Source organism: Macadamia integrifolia, chromosome 2 (genome assembly GCF_013358625.1).
Source record: "Macadamia integrifolia cultivar HAES 741 chromosome 2, SCU_Mint_v3, whole genome shotgun sequence".
Lineage (NCBI taxonomy): Eukaryota > Viridiplantae > Streptophyta > Magnoliopsida > Proteales > Proteaceae > Macadamia > Macadamia integrifolia.
Genome location: NC_056558.1, coordinates 25,229,969 through 25,251,389, shown reverse-complemented (window position 1 = coordinate 25,251,389; position 21,421 = coordinate 25,229,969). Strand labels below are relative to the sequence as shown.

The 21,421-nt window shown below is 36.6% G+C and overlaps 1 protein-coding gene across 4 annotated transcripts; it reads left to right on the top strand.

Moving 5' to 3' along the window:
• The first annotated feature begins 1,620 nt into the window (after positions 1-1,620).
• On the top strand, positions 1,621-8,395 carry LOC122066467 (OBERON-like protein). 4 transcript variants are annotated; one of them, XM_042630294.1, is made up of 4 exons: positions 1,621-1,822; positions 1,997-2,020; positions 2,401-3,564; positions 7,467-8,395. In XM_042630294.1, exons 3-4 carry the CDS (start codon positions 2,430-2,432, stop codon positions 8,093-8,095), a joined length of 1,764 nt encoding a protein of 587 aa, XP_042486228.1. In that variant the 5' UTR covers positions 1,621-1,822; positions 1,997-2,020; positions 2,401-2,429; the 3' UTR covers positions 8,096-8,395. The 4 variants fall into 4 exon arrangements, with proteins under 4 accessions (XP_042486228.1, XP_042486218.1, XP_042486211.1 ...); XM_042630284.1 differs by having other exon boundaries at positions 2,345-3,564; XM_042630277.1 differs by lacking the exon at positions 1,997-2,020.
• Positions 8,396-21,421: the final 13,026 nt, after the last annotated feature.

Genomic DNA, 21,421 nt, shown 5'->3' with positions numbered 1-21,421 from the left:
GATTCTCATTTGAGGATCATGACAACACTTCTCTGATGGAACGGTTTAGATATGACCCCTCTTTCTCCCCCTTATTGTCTGCTTCACGATGGGCCATGGTGGATGGATTCCCAATTTCCCATTCATTGTGATATTAGGAAAACTCGACCTGTTGTTATTATATTGTCTGCTTCAAGATTTGTCTGTTGTTACATTTTTAAGAAAAATGTTATATATTCATTGTGCTGAAGGGATACTGAAACACTATCATTTCTCATATCTTGGTTGAAAATAAAAAGTGGGTGATGGCAACATGTATTGCCATCTCTTTCTCACATTTTATATTGTAATCATAGATACGATAAGAAACATAATTTTATCATAACTAATTGAGGTTGGCTATATGGATCCGAAATGAATGAACAAAATTATGAAACAAAATAAAAAGGAAAATAGGTAGAAGAGGGTAAAAGAAGATATAACAGTATTCAAAGATGCATCACATGAATGTTCCTACAAGGGATTGGCTACCCGAATCCTTATCTTCCACAAAACTCTATCTATAATCATAAATATAACATCAAATTAATCTAAATCGTTAATTGAATTTCTACATAGTTATTAATTCTCATATGTTGAGACACGTTGTTGTTCCTATATGAGATTTGACTCCAATTCATCCCACTCGTGTGCTGGGGATGCAAAGAAGTGTAGCATGGAGAGGGATGTAAAGGGGGTGTAGAGAGATGACAAGATGAGAAGGAGTGAGAGTGTGGAGAGGATAAGAGAGAGAATCAAAGGTCGGGGATTACTCCTCCTAGTATTATAGCGGACCGGTTGACACCATTGACTCCAAGGCCATGTTTGGTAATCAAGAGAATAAAAGAAAAGAAAAGAACTTAATTTAAAATTTTATCTTTGTGCTTGGTTTGTCTTAATCTAAGAGAAGGTTCAATTTTTGAATTTTAAAATTCCCCTAGGTATTATGATTTTTTTTTTGGTTAAAAAAAATAAAAGAATTACCAAAAACACAAGAAATATATGAGAAATTATAAAAACTTTAATTTGTTTTTATTTTCTTCTCATAACTAAATATACATACTTTTTTTTTTCTCGCCATTTCATTTATTTTTTTATTTTATTTTATTCTCTTAACAACCAAACATAGCGTAACGGAAGGAGACTTTACTTGCCTACTTGGCACTAATGGATCATCCGGTTGGATCCGACCCGAAAAGCGATTCCGATTTCTGACAGTCACCAGTCTCAAGAACCAGGGGATCAAAATCCTCTGTTTTTCTCATCCATGTTTTTCCTTGTTTTGCTACATGCAGAACGCGACACGTGGACAATAAGGAGACCAACGGTCAAGATTGGGTGAGGATTATTACATCCGGTGCTTTGGTCTTAAAGTTATCCACGTATCGCATTATGCAGGTAGCAAAACAAGGAAAAACAAAGATGAGAAAAACAGAGGATTATTTTCCCCAACCAGGGGCCCAAAAAGGGTGACAGGTCAGCACAAAGCACGCAACGAAGAAGAACGTGGTCGATGGCTGGTCAACCCGGTAGGCGACCGGACGGGACAGTAATTTTTCGTTTTTTCTTCTTCCCATAGAAGCAAGAGTTGAATGCGCAATGCCGGTTTCTCGGTTTTCTTCAGTCATGTCCTTGGTGATCGAGGTGGACTAGGGTTTTGGGTGGTCGGAGATTTCCTCTCGTCTGAAGGGGAAAGAGGGAAGTTAAAAATCGATTCTCCCTCTATTTCCCTTCAGTAGGATTCGATTTCAGCTTTGATGCTACTTCGATCGATTAGTGCGTCTATGTTTGCTGAAATTTTGCGGTGAGTAATTGTGTTAATTGAGCGAGTAATCCTGTTTCTTCGTTTACAATCTTTGGCTTCTAGGGTTCCAATTTTGGTGATCATTTATTTTGGTCATCAGAGTTTGATTAATGTTAGGATGTGCTTAAATGGAACACTAATCCCTTTCCCTTTTCGATCTTGGGATGGAGACAGGTTACTACTTGCTATCGTTGTAAGGTATACTATTAGTTTGATGCCTACTGATTTGGTTATGGTTTTGTGAACTATTGTGCGTGGAAATTGGAGCTGGCTATGAAGATCTCATTTTTCTTTTTTTTGCTGTGATTAAAGGATCGAATGAAGCTAGTTGAACTTGATTTTGTACTCTTTAGAGAATTGAAAGTTGTTCTCCCCCCCCCTCCTCCTCTTCCATCCCTCCCGGTTGATTGGTATATTCTCGAAGTTGCCAGTTTACTTTATTTGTGTATGTTTTGGCTATTTCCTTTAATGGAGTATTATTTTGAGATTTTCACAATATGCATTGTTCTTTGAACTTTGAAGTAATTGGTGATTATGAAGCAGAATTAGAATGATCGTGAGGTGAACTTCTGTTGCAGTTTTCTGATTTAAGTGGGACGTTTGTTTAATGGGAACATCTTCTGGTGCCAACTTCCAGCAGCATTCGAAAATGCTACCTCCACGTCAGCAACCACGGTCTGGAGGGTTGCAGACATCCCTATCTCTAGTGTCATCGGATGCCTGTGGGTCTCCTGATCTTCAAGAACCTGGGTCAAATTCAGAGCAGGTCCGGGATTCGCCCTCAGAGAGTGCCAGTTCACGTGAAACCTGGCCTGCCTGTGATACTGTTATGGGGAAAAAGCTGCAGAAGGAGAAAGAAGGAGAGAATGATTGCCCTGAACAGTCAGTCATTCGACGGGTATCTAGTTCAGACAAAATGTCTCTCCGTGATATAGCTAGAGAAAGAGTTGATGTTGTCTCTGAACGAATGCTTCTGTTGCCTGATGAGCTTCTAGAAGAGCTTAAGAGTGAACTTCGTGTAATTCTTGAGGGAACCGGTGGTTCTCAGCATAGGGAGGAGTTTTTGTTTCTGCAAAAGCTTGTTCAGGGTAGGACTGATTTGACATTTAAGACTCTCATCAGGGCACATCGAGTACAGCTAGAAATTCTTGTTGCGATAAACACAGGAATTCAGGCATTTCTGCATCCAAATATCAGTCTGTCGCAGACTTCTCTTATTGAGGTTTTCATGTACAAGAAGTGCAGAAACATTGCATGTCAAAGTCAGCTTCCAGCAGAAGATTGTACCTGTGAAATATGCAGCAATAGAAATGGTTTCTGCAATCTTTGTATGTGTGCTATTTGCAACAAGTTTGATTTTGAGGTGAATACATGTCGTTGGATTGGTTGCGACTTGTGTTCTCATTGGACTCACACAGATTGTGCAATTCGTGATGGACAAATTGGTATGGGCCCATGTGTTAAGAGTGGTACCGGGCCCTCTGAGATGCTTTTCAAGTGTCAAGCTTGCAAGAAGACATCTGAGTTGTTGGGGTGGGTCAAAGATGTGTTCCAACATTGTGCACCGGGCTGGGATCGTGAATCTTTGATGAGGGAATTAGATTATGTTAGTAGGATTTTCCGTGGAAGTGAGGATCCCAAAGGAAGGAAGCTTTTCTGGAAGTGTGAGGATCTCATGGAGAAGATGAGAAATGGAGTTCCAGAGTCGTCAGCCTGCAAAATAATGTTGATTTTTTTCCAAGGTACATATTTTCTTCTTGCTCTGCTATGAAATTTTTTTCCCAGGGCTTGCTATAGCTCATTCTCTCATTTATGTAATGAAGCTAATCACCTTGAGAAATAATGGTCCTGGAGATTCGGGAACTATATCTTGAATTCTTGATTGTCATTTTGTCCTAGGAGGAATTGGATGTTGCCTTTTTTAGGATGACAAGATTAGTTTCTTCCTTGTCTCTGTTGGAACTATTATCTGTCTGGCAGGGACATATATGCCCGTAGGTTGTCGTGTGCTCCTAGAGTATCATTAAAGGGATTGTATAGTCATAGAAGATTATTTTCATATTTGTTTCTTCAAAGCTATCCTGTTTTACTTGTAATGATGTCAGAAACACCATTTTAGTTTGTCTGTGCTGTCATTTCCCCTTCCCTTCTTTTAAGAATGTTTATATTTTGGTTATCGGTACATGCATTAGTTGTGTTAAAGATACATATTTAGTAGGTACAAGGCATCATGAACTTGAGGATGTGGGTTGAACATTAAGAGTTATTTGCAAAGATGAATGTATAATGTCATTTACGAGTGATTTGATGGAAATTGGAGCTAGATCAGCCACCATGAAAGATCTGACCAGCTAGAGGATGTGATGATGAAGTGATATGGTTATGGAACGTTTATGATTTGAATATAGTGTTGTCAAGTATGATTGGATTTTCAGTTGAGCATTGGGGATAATTGTGTGTTGTCATTAGCGTGGTATGTTATCGTCAGGAGTGGTGGTTATTAGTAGTTTTCTTCATGAAAGGGAAGTTGTTTGACTGATAAATTGATCATTCAGCTAAAATGGTCTGATTTAACTATTTATTTAACTGAATTTGGTCAACTACCTAAATTTTTTGGGGAATTTCTAATTCTTTGGATGTCATATTTGATGGCAGTGTAATTTCAGTAGTGGTTTCAATTTGAATTTTATTGGCAGTGTAATCTCAGTAGTGGTTTCAATTTGAAGTTTATTGGCAATGTAATCTCAGAAGTGGTTTTAATTAGAATGTGTTCTGCTAGACGGAAGGATTGGAAATCTTTGATCTCTTGTTTAGTCTATTGTAAGTTAAACTACGATATTATGCTTTGATTCAGATAATTTTCTTATTGTGGCTGGGGTGCTAATATCTCACCTCAAAATTGGTCTGCATTGGTATTTATTGGCTCCGGAAAATCTAATGTCCCATGTCTTTGTTGAAATTATTTTGTAGAAGATTATGCTGATAAACATCTCCTAATTAAACTTACCTTTTAATGAAGTCCCATTCTCAAAATAGGCATGGTTGGATGATAAATTGGTTTGGGCTTTAGTTTTTGTTCTGTTTAACTGCAATGAGGTAAAATATAAAGTCCAAAACTTAGGGCATAAAAAAAGGGGGGGGGGGGGGTTGGGGGAGGTGCACGATAATTAGGATTTTATTAATTATTCATTTAGGTCTGGGTCCCATATCAAGAATACAGGTTTCATAGTTGTTTAGGAAATGTCAGTCTAAGTTGGTTTCATTGTTTCAGTCATTTACTTGGAAGATAAACTAGCTGTGTAGAGTCCTTATTAGATGGATAATTTGTTTTCCTTGGGATTTTTTTTCTTCTACAAATATACAACCAGCCCCCAACAGTTGAGCTTAGTAGTGGATAATTTTGATTTGGTGGTGGCTGTTGCTGAAATTGGTTTCTTCTCTCTCTCTCTCTCTCTCTCTCTCTCTCTCTCTCTCTCTCTCTCTCTCTCCCTCTCTCCCTCTCTCCTCCCCCCACCCAACTGTTAGTTCTTCTCTCACTTCTGTTTCCTCTTCATATCTCTTCTCTATGGTATCTTCTTCTTGTTTTCTATTTTCTTTCCTACATTCTTTCTCATTTTCCAATTAACATCTTTCTCTCCCCCCCCCCCTCCTTTTTAATCGATATCATCATCTGTTACATCATTGATCTCGTATATCTTAAGCTATTTGTTTTCTTTAATTAATTCTTGATTTTCAAATATAGTAAATCCAAATCTGAACGCTAGATCTAAGATCAGATCTGGACAAACTTAATCATCCGATCTGAAAATTCTTCCTAAATTTCGCCTTAGATCCTTTTTTGGTCCATCAATCACAGGCAAATCAGATCCATTGGATCCTTTCCATCACCTGATCTATATGCATTATTATTTTAATAATCAGATCCACTTCTGTTGTTACCAAATGTCTCCTAGGATTTGTCTGCCAATGTTTGTTAAGTTATTGAGTCGTCATTTTATCTGTTCGCTTTGTCATTTACAAGGGATCCATTTGGGTTCCACCTTCTGTTTGGCAGGAAAATTTTTGCTTGATCGGAAACACTTGAGATGGTCAAGTGAGATAAGATGTTTTTTCACTTATCTCGCATGGCGTTCTCAACAGAACTCTTCAAGTTAGGGTGACAATTATTGACCTGACCACCAACTTCCTAGACCCCTCCCCAGTATTATTGGGAGAGCTAGCCGATAACTGGTATAAATTCCTGATAGGTTTGGTTCAAATATGGACATGTCCTGACCTGGTTTTGCTTTCCTCATGAACCTGCCTCTTTCCCTAAGGCTGTGTTTGGTTGTTGGGGAAAAGTGGGATAGTAAAGCATGCTGTGGGCCTCACATATTGTGCATAGTTAAATGAGGAAAAATGAATATTTTCCCTGATGTTGATTTGTTTGGTGGCAACATAGCCCATGGGAAGCTATTTTAAGAGGGAGGAGAATGCCTTAACTTACATTTCAATCTCAAATTTTTCAAGGCTCGCTGTCTGCATATTTTTGTTTGATAGAGCCAATGACTGAGTTCTTCTAGACGTCTGGGGAGTAGCAGGAGGATCAACATTCAGTGAAGAGGTCGGAGACAGAAAGACATGAGGCCGTACTAGAAAGATTAAGGGTATCCGGCTTCACCTTGTTCTCTCTGTTCTTTCTCTATTGGTTCAGCGAGCTTTTGCTTCACTCTTACTGCCGTAACTGCTTTTGTTGCAGAAAATCCTGGTATACCAACCTCTTCTCTTTGTTTGGATTTTTTGAAATGCCCTCCTTTCTCTTCTATTTTTTCTTCTCCAAAAAACTTGATAAGGTTATATTCCCTAAAATCTCATTCTCTTGGAAAATCATTTTGGGCTGTGATAGATAGCTCAGCCGCCAGGTCCTGCAAGCTCAAATTCCCAATTCTTTTAAAATGGAATTTTATGGGAGACTCTGAGTTGCACAGGAAATCAGTACTCTTTTTCAAGAAGCCAATTCTACTTACCATTCTGTGATCCTGTGGCCTGAGACAGATGGGAATTGACCATTGAGCAGATGATAAGGGTGCCGATCACGGCACCCTTCTTTTCTTTTCTTCTTTTTTTTTTTTTTTTTTTTTTTTTGGGGGGGAGGGGGTGGTTTTGCAAGGAAAGCGGAAAGCTCAAAGCTCGACTTTCAAATGTGTGCTTTCCCATGGCATTAAATGACCCACATTACCTGCAGCACGGTGAAGTTTTCTGATTTCCATTTGCTTCTTTTTAGCTATCTACTTTTCCCCAAGACCCAAACACAGCCTACGTATTTAGTTACTGATGTCAACCTGCTTCAAATCTTGGATATGTTTCAGGTAGGGCTGTTTTCAACCTTCCTTGAGTTTGAACCATTCTGTTGTCACTTTCCTATCCAAAGGTTGTAAGATCCTGTGCACTGGTCTTATTTATCATACTGTTGCAGTATTTTTTTGATTTTCCAATCTGAGCCTGCTTGGGCCACTGCGAAACTAGTTTTTGTATTTGAAGCCCAATAAATTTTATACTGGATTGTGGTCAAAACAAAACTTCAGTTCTTTGCCATTGAATAAAGCAATGTTACTTTTCTTTCACGTTTTTGGATTTCTCTGACCTCTCTTTCATCCTCCTGCAGAGATTGAGGTGGACCCAACAAAGAATCTTGAATTTGAGGAAGGAGGGGGACGTCTGATAGCCCCACAAGAGGCATGCAACCGAATTGCGGAAGTGGTTCAGGAAGCCATAAGAAAGATGGAAATGGTGGCTGAGGAGAAGCTGCGGATGTTCAAAAAGGCCCGTCTGGCTCTGGAGGCTTGTGACCGGGAACTTGAGGATAAGGCCAGGGAAGTGGAAGACCTAAAGATGGACAGGCAGCGTAAGAAGCAGCAGATTGATGAGCTGGAGAGTATAGTGAGGCTGAAGCAGGCTGAGGCTGACATGTTTCAACTTAAGGCCAGTGAAGCAAGACGAGAGGCTGAGAGGCTTCAAAGGATTGCCCTTGCAAAGTCTGAGAAGGCAGAGGAGGAGTATGCTAGCAGGTATCTGAAACAACGATTGAATGAGGCAGAGGCCGAAAAGCAGTATCTGTTTGAGAAGATAAAGCTTCAGGAGAGTTCTCGGGCATCACAGAGTAATGGTGGAAGTAGTGACCCTTCACAGATGCTGATGCTTTGCAAGTTCCAGCACATGCTTAAGAATGTGTACAATGTGTCACCAAAGGCAGATGGCCAACCAAGCGACCACTCTCTTGGTGAGCAAGGCTAGTACTTTATGTTATTGTTTAACTTTGCATGATTAATGTTACAGTCTGTTGTTGCACATTTGTAATGAAATACTGCTGTTATTTATGGCCTGTGAACCCATTTCACTGATTTCTGTTCCAAATCAAAAAAAACAGAGAGGGAGGTGGGGTTATAGTATTTTTGTACATCATCACCTTGTACCTGTTTGTATGCCCATGATGGTGGTTCAGGGCATTGTTGCTTTTGTATTGTGTCATGTTTACATACAATGATTGTCTCACACCCTATTGAATGGAGAAAGAACTAAAGTGAAGTGACTCTAGTGCGCCTGTCCACCCGCAAATCTCCTGCTTGTGTATAACAACGTAAGTGCCCCATTGTCTTTCATTTCGATTCTAAAGTCGATTGTGTTCTGAAAATTCATATTTCCTTGCTTCCCTGCACCCTATGTATAATCTGCCGAAAAACTGTTGTTGTCTTCCTTCTTCTTCTTCTCTTTTTTAATTTGCTAACAATGAAATCTGTTGTTGTTGCTAATGTCTGTCAAATGGTGTTCTTGAAGGTCTTCCCTGTTGGTGTTATGAAGCTGAACAAATGCTATGATTTCGATATATATAGTCTTTATGATAATTTGTCTTCAAAAAAAAAAAAATGTTCATTTGTTTATTCCTAGTTAGGGAAAAGTGTCTGAACTGCCGGGGTTCCCTACACCTCACATAACTTTTTAAATTTTTTTTTTGAAGAGAAAAAAGGGATAAAATATTTGATGTGAGAGGGCATAGGCGGCTTATAGAACCCTTGCCCTAGTGTTATTTTGAAAGAGAAGATTTTAGTTGTCAGGAGCGAATGTGCCAATCTTTGGAGTGGTAACATGACTACTGGCAGAATCAATCAGGTTACCATTAATTAAATTATAACTGATTTGATGAGTCATTCCCAGTTCCACAGTCTAAATGGCCTTTATAATAAAAGGGCAAAAAAAAGTTGCTTGGGACGACCCAAGTTTCTGTCATGTTGTGGAAGATTGGAGTTTGTCGGGTTGTTTAAGTTTCTATCCTGTGGTAGATCGGCGTATGTTAGGATGGCACAAGTTTCCATCACATGGTATCGGATTAGTCCCAAATTTTGGACAAGTAGACATCAAGGTCCACGGGATGTGTTGAGTTTTAGTCCAAATAGAGTTCACCAAGGTGCCAAGGTGGGCAGGTGGCAAAATAAAGCTCTGAAAATTTAGGGATTACTAGTGGTTTAAATTTTAATTAGATTCAGAAATTTGACATGTGGTTAAGTGAATCCTAGACCTATCTATACAGCATTTGCCGTCTATGTCTAGATGCAGAGGCTGCACGATCAGTGAGCATCATTTATATCCTAACATGCTGATTAGAAAATAAGAGGTTGTATTAAGAAGCTATGAAAACTTGGTTTAGTAAATGAAGAGGTGGTATTCAGACCGTGAAGTCATTTTGGTACTCTTTATTGAAGTTCTCTTTTGCAATAAAATAAAATGAAATGCCAGGTAGAACCGATCCTATAATCAATCAACCATTTGTTTGAGCCTTCAGGAATTGGAAGTCAATTCTAGCAGCTTTTATCTCTATGAAACCAAAAAAATCCATCTCTTCTTTATTCTCAAGAGAGTCCTCTCTTGGTGAGTTAAAAAAAAAAAGAGGAAAATTTACCGTGCCATCCCCTGAAGAATGCCATAATCATAAAACCACCCCCTTTGTTTCACCAAATTATTCTCAAACCCCTTATCGTCAGTCAATGTTAAGTGTAGAGTTAAAATGATCATTATACCCTTACTATTAAAAAACTCTTGTTTTAACCATTATACCAAAAAACCTGTCGATTCGTTTTTTAACCTATTATACTTACCTTCACCGAGAAACAATGAACTTCCCATCGTTGATGAAGGACTGAAAAAGGTGTTCGTTCATCACCGATGAGGTATCTCTCTCTTTCTCTCACTCTTAATCTCTATATGGATTTATAGTAACCGGCGAGATTCTAAACTTTAAGAAAAAAAATTCAACAAGCAAGATCTAGAGATCAGAAAGCTAGATAATCCTGGTCGAGGGGTCCTTTTCGGGACCAGAATAAAAGCTGAAAATATCAGCAAGATCCAAGTGTTGGATCAGCTGAATCTGACAGTTTCTTGATGGAGAATGAAACCTCAATTTTGAATAATTGACTGATATTTTTTGAAGATCAGGTTTCAAAATTCATATTGCCATTGAAATCATACTCAACAGAATCCTAAAATGCAAGTGATGACTGGACTAGGATTATAGCATTCAATCAGAAAAATCAAAATGTAGAGCAAACCATTGCTACCTTGATTCCCAGAAAACCTGATGGACTAGGAATTTTCTATCACAGAAACGAAACTTGAATCTTAACTGCATGCTAGGACAGGTCCGAACAGGTTCGATATTCTTCTAGAGAAAAATCAAGAAATAAGAGATCAGAACCCAAGCTTCTCACCGCAAGGATTTGATTGGTTTTACTACCAATTGTGGCCTTGATTCAACATAAGGAGAGATACGGATTCACCACAAAAGCAAGCAAAACAACAACTTTGAAAATGGAAAGCATGAGGATCAGTAGAACCTGCAACCAAACAATTCTAAACCCTAAAAAACCAAATAAAAGAAACAAACCTGCTTGTCGCCGCGATGTCCTACGGGTAGCCATCCATTGCTGATGCTGCTGCTGCTGCTGTACTATGAACAATGCCGGTGGTCCAGCAATGGCGATTTGAGAGAAAGATGAAATAGGTCTTGGAATGGGTATGGTAAAGGTATTTTTGGTACTTCTTATTTCATAAGGGTATTTTGGTATTTAAAATAAAATATAATTGTTGATGTTAGCAACTATAGTATATTCCTTAACAGTGACTGACGATAGGGCGTCTGAGAATAATTTAATGAAACAAAGGTGATGATTTTATCATTGTGACATTCTCTGGGGTGACGCGATAAATTTTTCAAAAAAAAATCAACATCAATGCAAAATAGAGTGTCTGATTCCAAACCCTTGACTTCTACTCTCCTACCCCACCTTCCCCCGGGTGGGGTCAGGGTTTTAGAAACAGGAATTGGGGTTCAGATTGGCCTAAAGTCAGTCCAGCATCGGTAGAAAAATCCCTAAACCGTAGGAATTCATACAGGAGTGACCCGCCGGAATTGAGATCTACTGTAGCATAATCCAATCCTATTTTTCAAATCCTGATGTGTCTTTAAAAAACGAATGGTCCTTGGTCGTGCCCTCCACGTCAAGACACAAAGAGTATGTAAATACCACTCTACCCCTATGTGGTCGATGTTTTCACCTATCTTATCATTGACTTACGAGCTGATGTTGTACACCCAGATTCAGATGATGGTAAAAAGACAACGTTACCTTCCATTCCATTTGCATAGATAAACACCAGATTGGCAGTTTTTTTTTTTTTTTTTAATTTTTTAATTATTCTTCTTTCTTTCTCCTTCCTTTCCTATCTTCTTGCATTTCAAAAAACAGCAGAACAGAACAGCAAAGAATGCAACTAGAGAGAAGTGAAGTCTGGAATCTGGAAGAGAGACAGAGAGAGAGAGAGAGAGAGAGAAATCAGTTCACAGAGAACGAAGTATTGGAGCTGGGAAATGCTCTGAGAAAACACTGAGTCACTGACAGCTGGACTCACTGAGCCACTGGCTCTGATAGGGGAGATGGACTGTCACACCACAGAAGTCACCATCTCCTGCTCCTCCCATCACATCACACTTCGCGACTTTGGAGCTTTGAGGTGGTCTCAGTCTCAGTCACAGTCTCAGTTTCAGTCTGAAGTCTATTGTGATAATAAGACGAGCTGTCATGGCCTTCTTCATTGGTTGCTCCTCAATGCTTCTGTCACTCTCTCTGGCTCCACTCTCCACAACTCGGAATCTATAACCAACCCATATTATACTTGACGACCTTTTTCTCAATATCGAGAGAGGGTAAAAGTGAGAAGGCCTAACATTCTTGTTATCTTCCAAGCGGAAAAAAACATAATAGGGTTCTTAAGTAAACACCTGTACTGGCATGCATCACATCGAACATCGAGGACATATATATTTTTTTTTTAATAAGAAATGAATGGAAAGGAAACGAATATTTTTTATTTTTTATTTAAATTCATCTTAAAAATGGTAAAATATGTTTTATTCTATAAAAAATTTTCCCATGGCAGAAAATATATTTATCATGGTAGAAAATATCAATTAAACTTATCTTATGGTTTAGTATTAAAAAAATTACAATTGGAGGAGGAAAAAATAATAAATGAGTTTTAAATAGTAAGCCATGAAATGGAAATAAATCATCCAAATTTGATCTACATGCTAACCTTATATATTGACTTTATATACGTTAGAGAGATAGATCCATATGAGGAAAAACATCTATAGTTTAGGTCTTGATTCTAATATGACCTCAAATAGAATTATTTTCAGATTATATGAGAGAATGCATATTTTAACACTTATGTGATATTCTTTTTCTCAAATAAAATAAAAATAAAAAAGAGGTTAACAAAAGTTCAATTATTTGTAATATTATTTCTACTATCAATTTGATTTCTTGACTCTTGATTTAAGGAAATTAAGCCATTAATATAGATTAGTTATTCTTTTTAATTTGAAATCAACATTTGATATCATCTTTGACTATGTATTTTTTTTTTTTCCATTTGATTTAATCAATAATAAGTCTAATAAAGGGCATTTTGACAACTAACCGAACAAATGACAAGGGCATGTAAATATCGTTGCCCCATAAAGCTTCTCTTCCTCTCTTATTCAAGGCTTTTATTTACTGGGACACAGTTTGAATGATATCAATCTTTTAGTGTATTTAGAATATATAACCTTTTTTTGACTGTCTTTTCTCTTATTCTAAAAAAATCTTAACTCAAAGATAATACAAAGAAATTAAAAAAAAAAATTAAAAATGATAGACTATTATGTTATTTTCTTACACTTTGTTTGAACACATACACACAAAGATAGGATTTTACCTTCATTAGAAAGTGTTAAGACTCTCTCTCTCTCTCTCTCTCTCTCTCTCTCTCTCTCTCTCTCTCTCTATATATATATATATATATATATATATATATATATATATATAAAGGAATACAAATTATTTGATTACTTTAAGAGTATCAATAAGAAAATTCTTTACTTATAGTGCTCAAGCCTTCATATACTTCAAATAATTATTAATAAAAGAAAAATCTAATTCGTTAGTATAAAGCAGAAAACTCATAATCTTACACAATCTTCTTTACCTCTTAATAGTTTATAATTTTTCATTCACCTTTTTGCTGTCATTGGGCATTTTAAGGGTTCAGATGGGATAGTAAAAATTATAATACTACCATTAACACTGAGTGGTGTGTGGGGTTACACACTTACACAGGTAATTATATATAAATAATCCCACTAATTAATAATTAATTATATTTTAAAAAAGGAAAAAAGAACAAAGATTCTTTGTTCCCTCCCACCAAATGGGTCATGTGCCTTCCTATACTCATACTTTCATCAACACAACCACTTAAATCCCTATTGAGTTTAAGTAGCTAACAAAAGTACACAACTGCTATTATTATTTTTCCCTTTGTGAGGTTGGAGGTGGGTTTAGCTTTAATCAATTAGAATTGGTTTCAAGGCAAACAGTTCTAGAAGGACCACAGAATTTTGGGCCAATGTATTATGGGGGCATCTTTTGGGCCCTAGAACTTAGTTTTTTTAAGGAAATCTTGTTCCTTTGTCCAGCTTGATTTGGTGGTCCTAACTTGAGACTCAAAATGTGACTAATTTCAATACTAAGACATCCTAAAGTGACTGGCTATGGACAAGAGAGAACCAGTGGAGAAACTTCTAGTAATAAAAATGATGCTAAGCTTCCATGGGACCAAAGTCACCAAACTAGTTAAACTGGGAGCATTTCTTCTATTTTGTGAGGTCACTTACATAGTAAACTAGTATCTCATATGAGAACTTAGCTTTTAGAACTTTGATCAATATGTAATATCTTTGTTTTGTTTTTTTGAATTAAAAAAAAAAGATGTGAAGGGGAAAAGAACACATGCAGGGCACATTTTGGTCATAGGTTGGCACTACCATTGAAGATTATGATTAAAATTTTAGGGAGTGAGTTCTTTGAGCCAACTGGCTAGGGGAGCCAACGAATGGATCGAGATCCTATGTCGTGTAATATAGAGTAGATCTTAGGGTTGGGAGCACCTTGGGCTGTGCATCCATGCCTTGGGTTGTGTGTTTGAGGGCTCTTAGCCTTTGGATTTGCAGTATCCTATAATGCGCGTTACAGACGAGCTTAATCCCCAATGAATGAGGATAGCAGGCTAGAATATAGTTTTTCAATAGAAGCAGGAAGGAGAGAATGTGTTAGAAGGAGAGATCCTATTAAAATAAAAAAGGTGCTAAAAGGAGAAATGGAGATAGAAAACTATGGGGTAACCTATGCCACTTGCTTAAAGAGACTTCTCCCAAAAATTGATGTGCATGTAACATTCAATTTGTTTATAATGTGCCTCTTTACTATTTTATGGTCAAAACAATTTCTTGGAAAGATTTCTTATTTCTTCACGTTATTTCATTGGTTTTGTGCAAATGGAAAAATTGTGGATTGTGAAATAACGAGTCATTTCTATTAACACTATGTTTGGTTGTGAAGAAATAAATAGAAAAAAAAATTTTTGAATTTAAGGAGAAATGGAAAAAAAGTTGAAACTGGCTTGGATAATAAAAGCCTCCATTTCAAATGGTAGTATTGGGAATTTTAGATCAATTGATCTAACTAGCTTTTAATCCACTGGTTTCAAATATGGATCAAACAATAGTTTTCCTCTACTCACAGTGAAAGGGGAATCCCTTTACTAGTGCCATCGGTATGGTATGATTGAACTAGTAAAGGATTATTCCGATCTTCTACACTAGCAAGTGGGAGTTTATATAAGTCTAATTTCTAGACCAAATCATTAGCTATAAACATGAATTTTAATCACTGCATCGAATACCATATTGATCACTACGATATTGGTAATTATTGGATGTATAGGACTAATTCAAAATTAAAAGAAATTATTTATTTAGCCATAGTGAATGATATTGGCTCAATATCAGTATCAAGACTAGCTAATAATGATACTTAATACAATATTGTGTTTTAAACCCCTAGCTATGAGGGGACTATTCTTTCTCTACCAATGAAGAAAAACTTTATCCTCGAACGAAAAAAAAAAGATTCTAACCAATTCCACAAGGTCAGTTCTACTGTTTTTGGAACCAATTCCAATCAATAGGATCGATTCAATCCTTAATTATGATTTTTAATAATCTCGACACCAAGATAATGCATGCCCTAAATAATTTAAATATTTTTCAAAAAAAAAACATAATAAGACAAAAATACAATAAGATAACAATTAAATTATATATTTTTTTCTCTCATCATTTTTTCCCCTTTTCTTGGGAAAAAAATCGTCTGCAATTCGGATGTGGTACAATTCCGTGAAATACCACCTTCAGGGGGGTGACACGTGTATTGATACCAATGCAATGGTTCAGATTTGATTTAAATGATTCTTCACTGATTTAAAGTTTTATTAGTTGTACCAGATTTTGATCATTGCATTGGTGTCAATACACGTGTCACCCCTGAAAGTGGTATTTCACTGAATTGTACTAGATCAGAATTGCAGATGATTTCAACCGTTTTTCCTGGTTCCCAAACATAGCATAAGGCATCCAAAACCAGAATCGGAACATCACGATTGACAAATCAGAAATATGTTTTACCAAATAAAATATAGGTAGATACAATCTTTTTAACATTTGCTCATGAAATATAGATCTGGAGCCACTATCTCAGGTTGCTAACGTACACGCTCCAGACAGGCGCGTGATGGAGGGCGTGAAGATTTGCACCGCGCGTGTAGAAATACTATTCAGTATTATTAACCAACCATTTAACATGCGTTGTCAGCACAAGGTCCTGACGACGTGCTGACCACCAATTGGACCTGGGACAGTGGGCCCCTTTCTATGTCTATGGGTCTATAAGGTAACAGATTTCTAGACTACATATTGGTAGAAAACATGTGGGACCCAACCCCGTTTTGCCACGTGTAACGGTTCGTTTAAGTATTTGTTCTTTTCCGATTAATAATGTCGCCGCAGTAATGAAAAGCAGCATTGTAAAACGTGACATTGTCAGGTTGGTGAGCTGTTAATGGGTCCCACTTTCTAATCACGACTCCCTATGGGCTAAGCTGTGGACCTCTGCTGGTGCTGTGCCCTTCTCCTCTCTGTGCTCTCTGTGCGTATGTTAGAGAGAGAGAGAGAGTGTGAAAAAGTCAAAAAGGAGAGAGAGAACCAGAGCCGTTAAAAATGTGATATGGTGCCCACCTGCGGGCCCAGTGGCAACTGTAACTCTTGTCTTTTTATAACCGGTTGGGCAGGTTAAGCTTTGCTATTATCATATTCTCTCCAGGAGGATATTCTGGTCATTTCGTGAAAACTGAGGTTGTTTTGGTCTTTTTGGTTTGCTAACTTCGCGATGACCCGAGCCGATGGGGAAATCCCGACGACGAGTTTAAGAATGCTTCGTTGCGTCTTTTATACTATGGGCTGCATATGGATGCCAAAAAAATAGGGAGTAATTTTTTTAGGTTTTTTGAAAATAGATGGGAGAGTTAGATTGATTACCTCATCATTAAAGAACAATAGCTTGTTTAGTTGATTGGTGTGTTGCCGATAGAGTGTATTAGTGTAGAGATTCCCCTATAGTCACCTTGTGCCTTAAGGCACCCCGCATGTTATATGATAAATACTACTAATACATATGACTTGGCAAACGAAGAGCGGTAGTATCAGGTAAACCAAAAGCATGAGACATCACCTAATACATCATCTCTTAGCACCATGGTAGTCGGTGGCAACTCTTTGAGAAGTTTTCATCTCCAGTCAATTCATCATAAGCTTTTTCATCTCTAATCAATTCATCATAAGCTGTTGGACCTTGTCGATCTATTCATTTAGTCTCTAGATTGAGGACATGCAAGCACTATTCTGCATCACTTGAAAAAAATTGTGGATATACGAAAAAAATCCCTAATTGATCGTGCATCCCTACACCTAGACATAGTGGGGTGAAAAGGCCAAATTGCCCCCTGGTTGAATGCTTGTGACGCTTCCCCTAGTTGATCCCTACACTAGAGCAACAACCACACAACCCAAGTAGCTATCGCAATCCTTATATTTAAGTCCGGATAGTATGACTACGAATTACAAGTGGGACTCACCCACTAATCTTTAAAATTACTTTATGATTTTTTCATGTTAATGACATTGTGGGTACTTCAGGTAATTGAAAATAGATTAAAACACTTTTTAAACTATCTAGGTAACAACCAGCTTTTCCCTTTCGTTAATCTTTAAACTATTTTTTTTCCAATCACTTCCCTTTTTGTTTAGGTTGAATTGAAATTGAACTTTAATGAACAAATTTTAAACAATCCATGGTTACCTTTCCATTTCACCTTCACTCTAGAGGGTTTATTCTTATCTCCTTTTTCATAATTCATTTTCTAAGATTTCCATTTGGCAGTCTAGTGCAACTCTATGATGAATATTGATTTTGGTTTAGGTGGGGAATAAGAAGTTATAGAACTAATTAACATAGTTTCACTTTGAGGACCAAAAGAGAAGATAGAAGAAAAGATAGTTCCTTTCTTCTTTAGTTTGGTGGAGGGGGTGGGGTGGGAGAAGGGTTTCCAAACTCTTGGAAAATCATTTCTCACATAAATAATTATACTTAGGTGATGAGGTCACATGTTCAAATGATATATGGTGGGTCAAACACAGTACCACTAAATGCAACTATGTATGGTGTCCATGTAAGAATATAAATCTATGCCTCCATATCTAACAAATCCTTGTTTCCTGAGGATTTGTTGGATATTATTCCGCGGTTTTTGTCCCTTAGGATTTGTTATTATTTTTTTTTTTTACCCTTTCTGGGCTTTTTGCACCTAATTTTTTATTTATTATATCCATTCACCCCCCCCCCCTCTCTCATCGAATACTTTTTTTTTTTAAGGCAAGTTGAGGTGGGATGATAAAATGTTATAGAAGCATAGATGGAACTTCTTTTTCTCTTTATTTTTTTATTTTTTTTCTTTCTCCTCTTGTAGGAAGGAAGCTAGGAACTACTCTCACTTGTTTTTTTTTTTTGGCTGAACCAATCTTATTTGAACCTTTCTCTACCAAGGCACTTATTATAACCCATTAACTTAATGAAATTTAATGGTTTGCCATGAGTGGGAGATGGATGGGTGGCCTAGGCCTATGTAAAATATAGTCCTGGTTGGAGGACTTGGTGGTCAGTATAGTATTAGGCTCTTGACAGTTAGTTATATCCAATTTGGGTTGGTGAGTGGCTCAACCGACTTGACAATCAATCCCTTTTATTAAAATTTCATTTTTAGAGGGAGAAGGTTCTTTGAGCAAGCACTATACTACAAACTCTTTCATTTTTTTTTTTAGTCATTATTTGTTTTATTTAAGAAAATAATATAATCATACATGTGAGGAGATAGAGTATACACTTTAAGCTTAGAGAGTTTTCTCCAAATTAATAAAAAATAAAAAATAAATTTAACAAGAATTCTTCATCTTAATTTTTGTTAGTTTTTTATTTTGTAGATATATTATTTTGCACTGAAAGACATTATTATATGGGCAGAGATTTCCAATGACACCACCCATTGAGTGTGAGAATAAATGAATTTGTTCATTGGAGGTCCATATTTTCTTTAAGGAGAGAGACTGCCGCTGTGAACGCCATGGCAGAAGGTGTGGGAAGAAATCCCCACTTTGATGTCGTGGGAATATTTTTTTCCTTTATTATATATACAAACATGAAGCCTTGTTTGTATTATACAAACGGTTCCAATTTATTGAAGTTTTCTAGCTTCCAAAAAGGATGATGTAAATGTATTAGGCATACGTAACATGTACAATGTTAGTTGCTATATAGAATATTTGTTACAAAAAACATGATGTAAATGTATTAGGCAAATGTAATACAATGAATCCCCAAAGAGGATGATGTAAACATGAAGCCTTGCCTTGTTTGTATTATACAAATGGTTCCAATTTATTGAAGTTTTCTAGCTTCCAAAAAGGATGATTTAAATGTATTAGGAATACGTAACATGTACAATGTTAGTTGCTATATAGAATATTTGTTACAAAAAATATGATGTAAATGTATTAGGTAAATGTAACCTGTATTAGTTGCTAAATGGAATCTTCCTTACAAAATGTGTCTTAAGAGGAGGACCACTAATACATTTTTAAGAGTAGGATTAAAATTTAAAGAGATATAGTTTTAAATCAAGATGTCTTCTATCACCATATATATGCAAATCTAACCCTAACAATAATTGAGACTTGACAATTGTTCACTAGATAATAAGGGTGACAATTTCCTATTTGATTTGTTCATCCAATATTGTACAAAATTTATTATCATTATCTTGATGATAATGATGACAACGATGGTGATAAACAATGACAATGCATACGTACAGTCAATAAAATTCAATTATTATTGACTATATAATTTATTTTATTTGGTACTAAATAAAAGGGTAAAAGATTCGCATGACACCTATGTGTGATAAATCCACTCGCAAAGACACAAAATGGAGGACTCCACCAACACCCCCTCTCTATCTTCTCAAAACCCCCTATTATGAGTCCGTAACTCAAGGCTCCATATGCCTGAATTAGAACTTAGGCATTGTGGAAAATCGTTTTCTAAATATTAAACTTGGAATGAACAAGAAAACTTGGTCATGAAAGCTTAATAGTGTTTATATAGTATGCATCTAATTACAAGGAAAATTAGGGGAAGATAAATGAAATTGTTTTAGAGTTATTTATATTTTTGGTTGTTCAAATCCTATTTTCAGAAAACAGAAGAAGGATTTGGAAAGCAAAAAAACAGAATACATGCAAATACTCAAAGGAGGCTATTCTAACGAATAGAGTTGACCGTGTTGATAGAGGAATCGAAACAAAGATGAAAAATAACTCTATATAAATATGTATATAGGTCCTAACATAAAATATCAAACAATTAATGAGAGTCTCGTCTGTGTTATGTTTTTTATACGAAAATGGAAAATTTCTTTTGAGAATCAAATCCTTGAAGAGTTTGTTAGAGTTGCAAGAAAGGTAAAAAGAGGGGTCAAAACGCCAACCTGGCTCTCACTAGAAGGCAGTAAGAGAGGACATTCAACATGACCAGCGGTCCCACCACTTGTTCAAATTATATTATTGTATGGTTGAAAGCGGCTGTTAGTGTTAGGGTGACCTGATAATGGACTCAAGAGGTGATTCTCTGTCACTAGCTCAGACCCCACCAGCCTAACCAGGCCAGCTCCATGGCTTTAGTGTTTTGGCTTCATGATCATAGGGAAAGTTGTGAAGAAAGATACATTTAAATTAAGTCTTATCTCAAATACAACCTCGAATAGAATGAATTAGGGGGTTAGAATCTTGATTTCAAGTATTGACATCGTATCAATCATATCTACTTGATCCAGATCGATTATCTGGATCATTTCAAGGGTAAAATAATAAGAAAATTGTATATTTTTTTCGAAAAACAAGAGGCAAAAGTGACAGATACACACTGATTCAATCCGATCCAATACCAATACCTAAATCTATGGTTAAGATTCATATAGCAAACCCCGTCATGCTGTGTTCTATTTCGTTATAGTTTTTGTCCTATGCTTCTTTTCTTTTTTTAACATTTTTCTCTTATTTGTCCTTGGATGCATCTATGTAGCTAAGGCTTCAGAATTTAAATGGGATCGGTCAAGGTCAATATTGATCCAGATTGACGAGGATCAGATAAAAGTATCCTTATTTTCAATTAAAACACTATTTTTAGACTATTTTGCCTTTTGCTCATATTGATCCACCGTTATGGTATCGACCAAGAATCAGGATCGATCAAGATGGATTCCAATCCTATCTGATCTATTCCTCAAACCATGATGTAGCCGAACCCATTAACCTTAGTGAGAGACCTTTAACTCTCTAATGATGATTTTATGGATAGAAAAGCAAAAAATCAGACTCATAGTATAATCGGCCCTTAAAGCCTAAGCCAAAATCACTTATCCATTGGTCGGTCCATTATTGGTTTTTAATTGGTTTCAGCTAATCGATCATAATTAGTCCTTAAATGATCGATTAAGCCTTTCTTTTCTTACAATTAT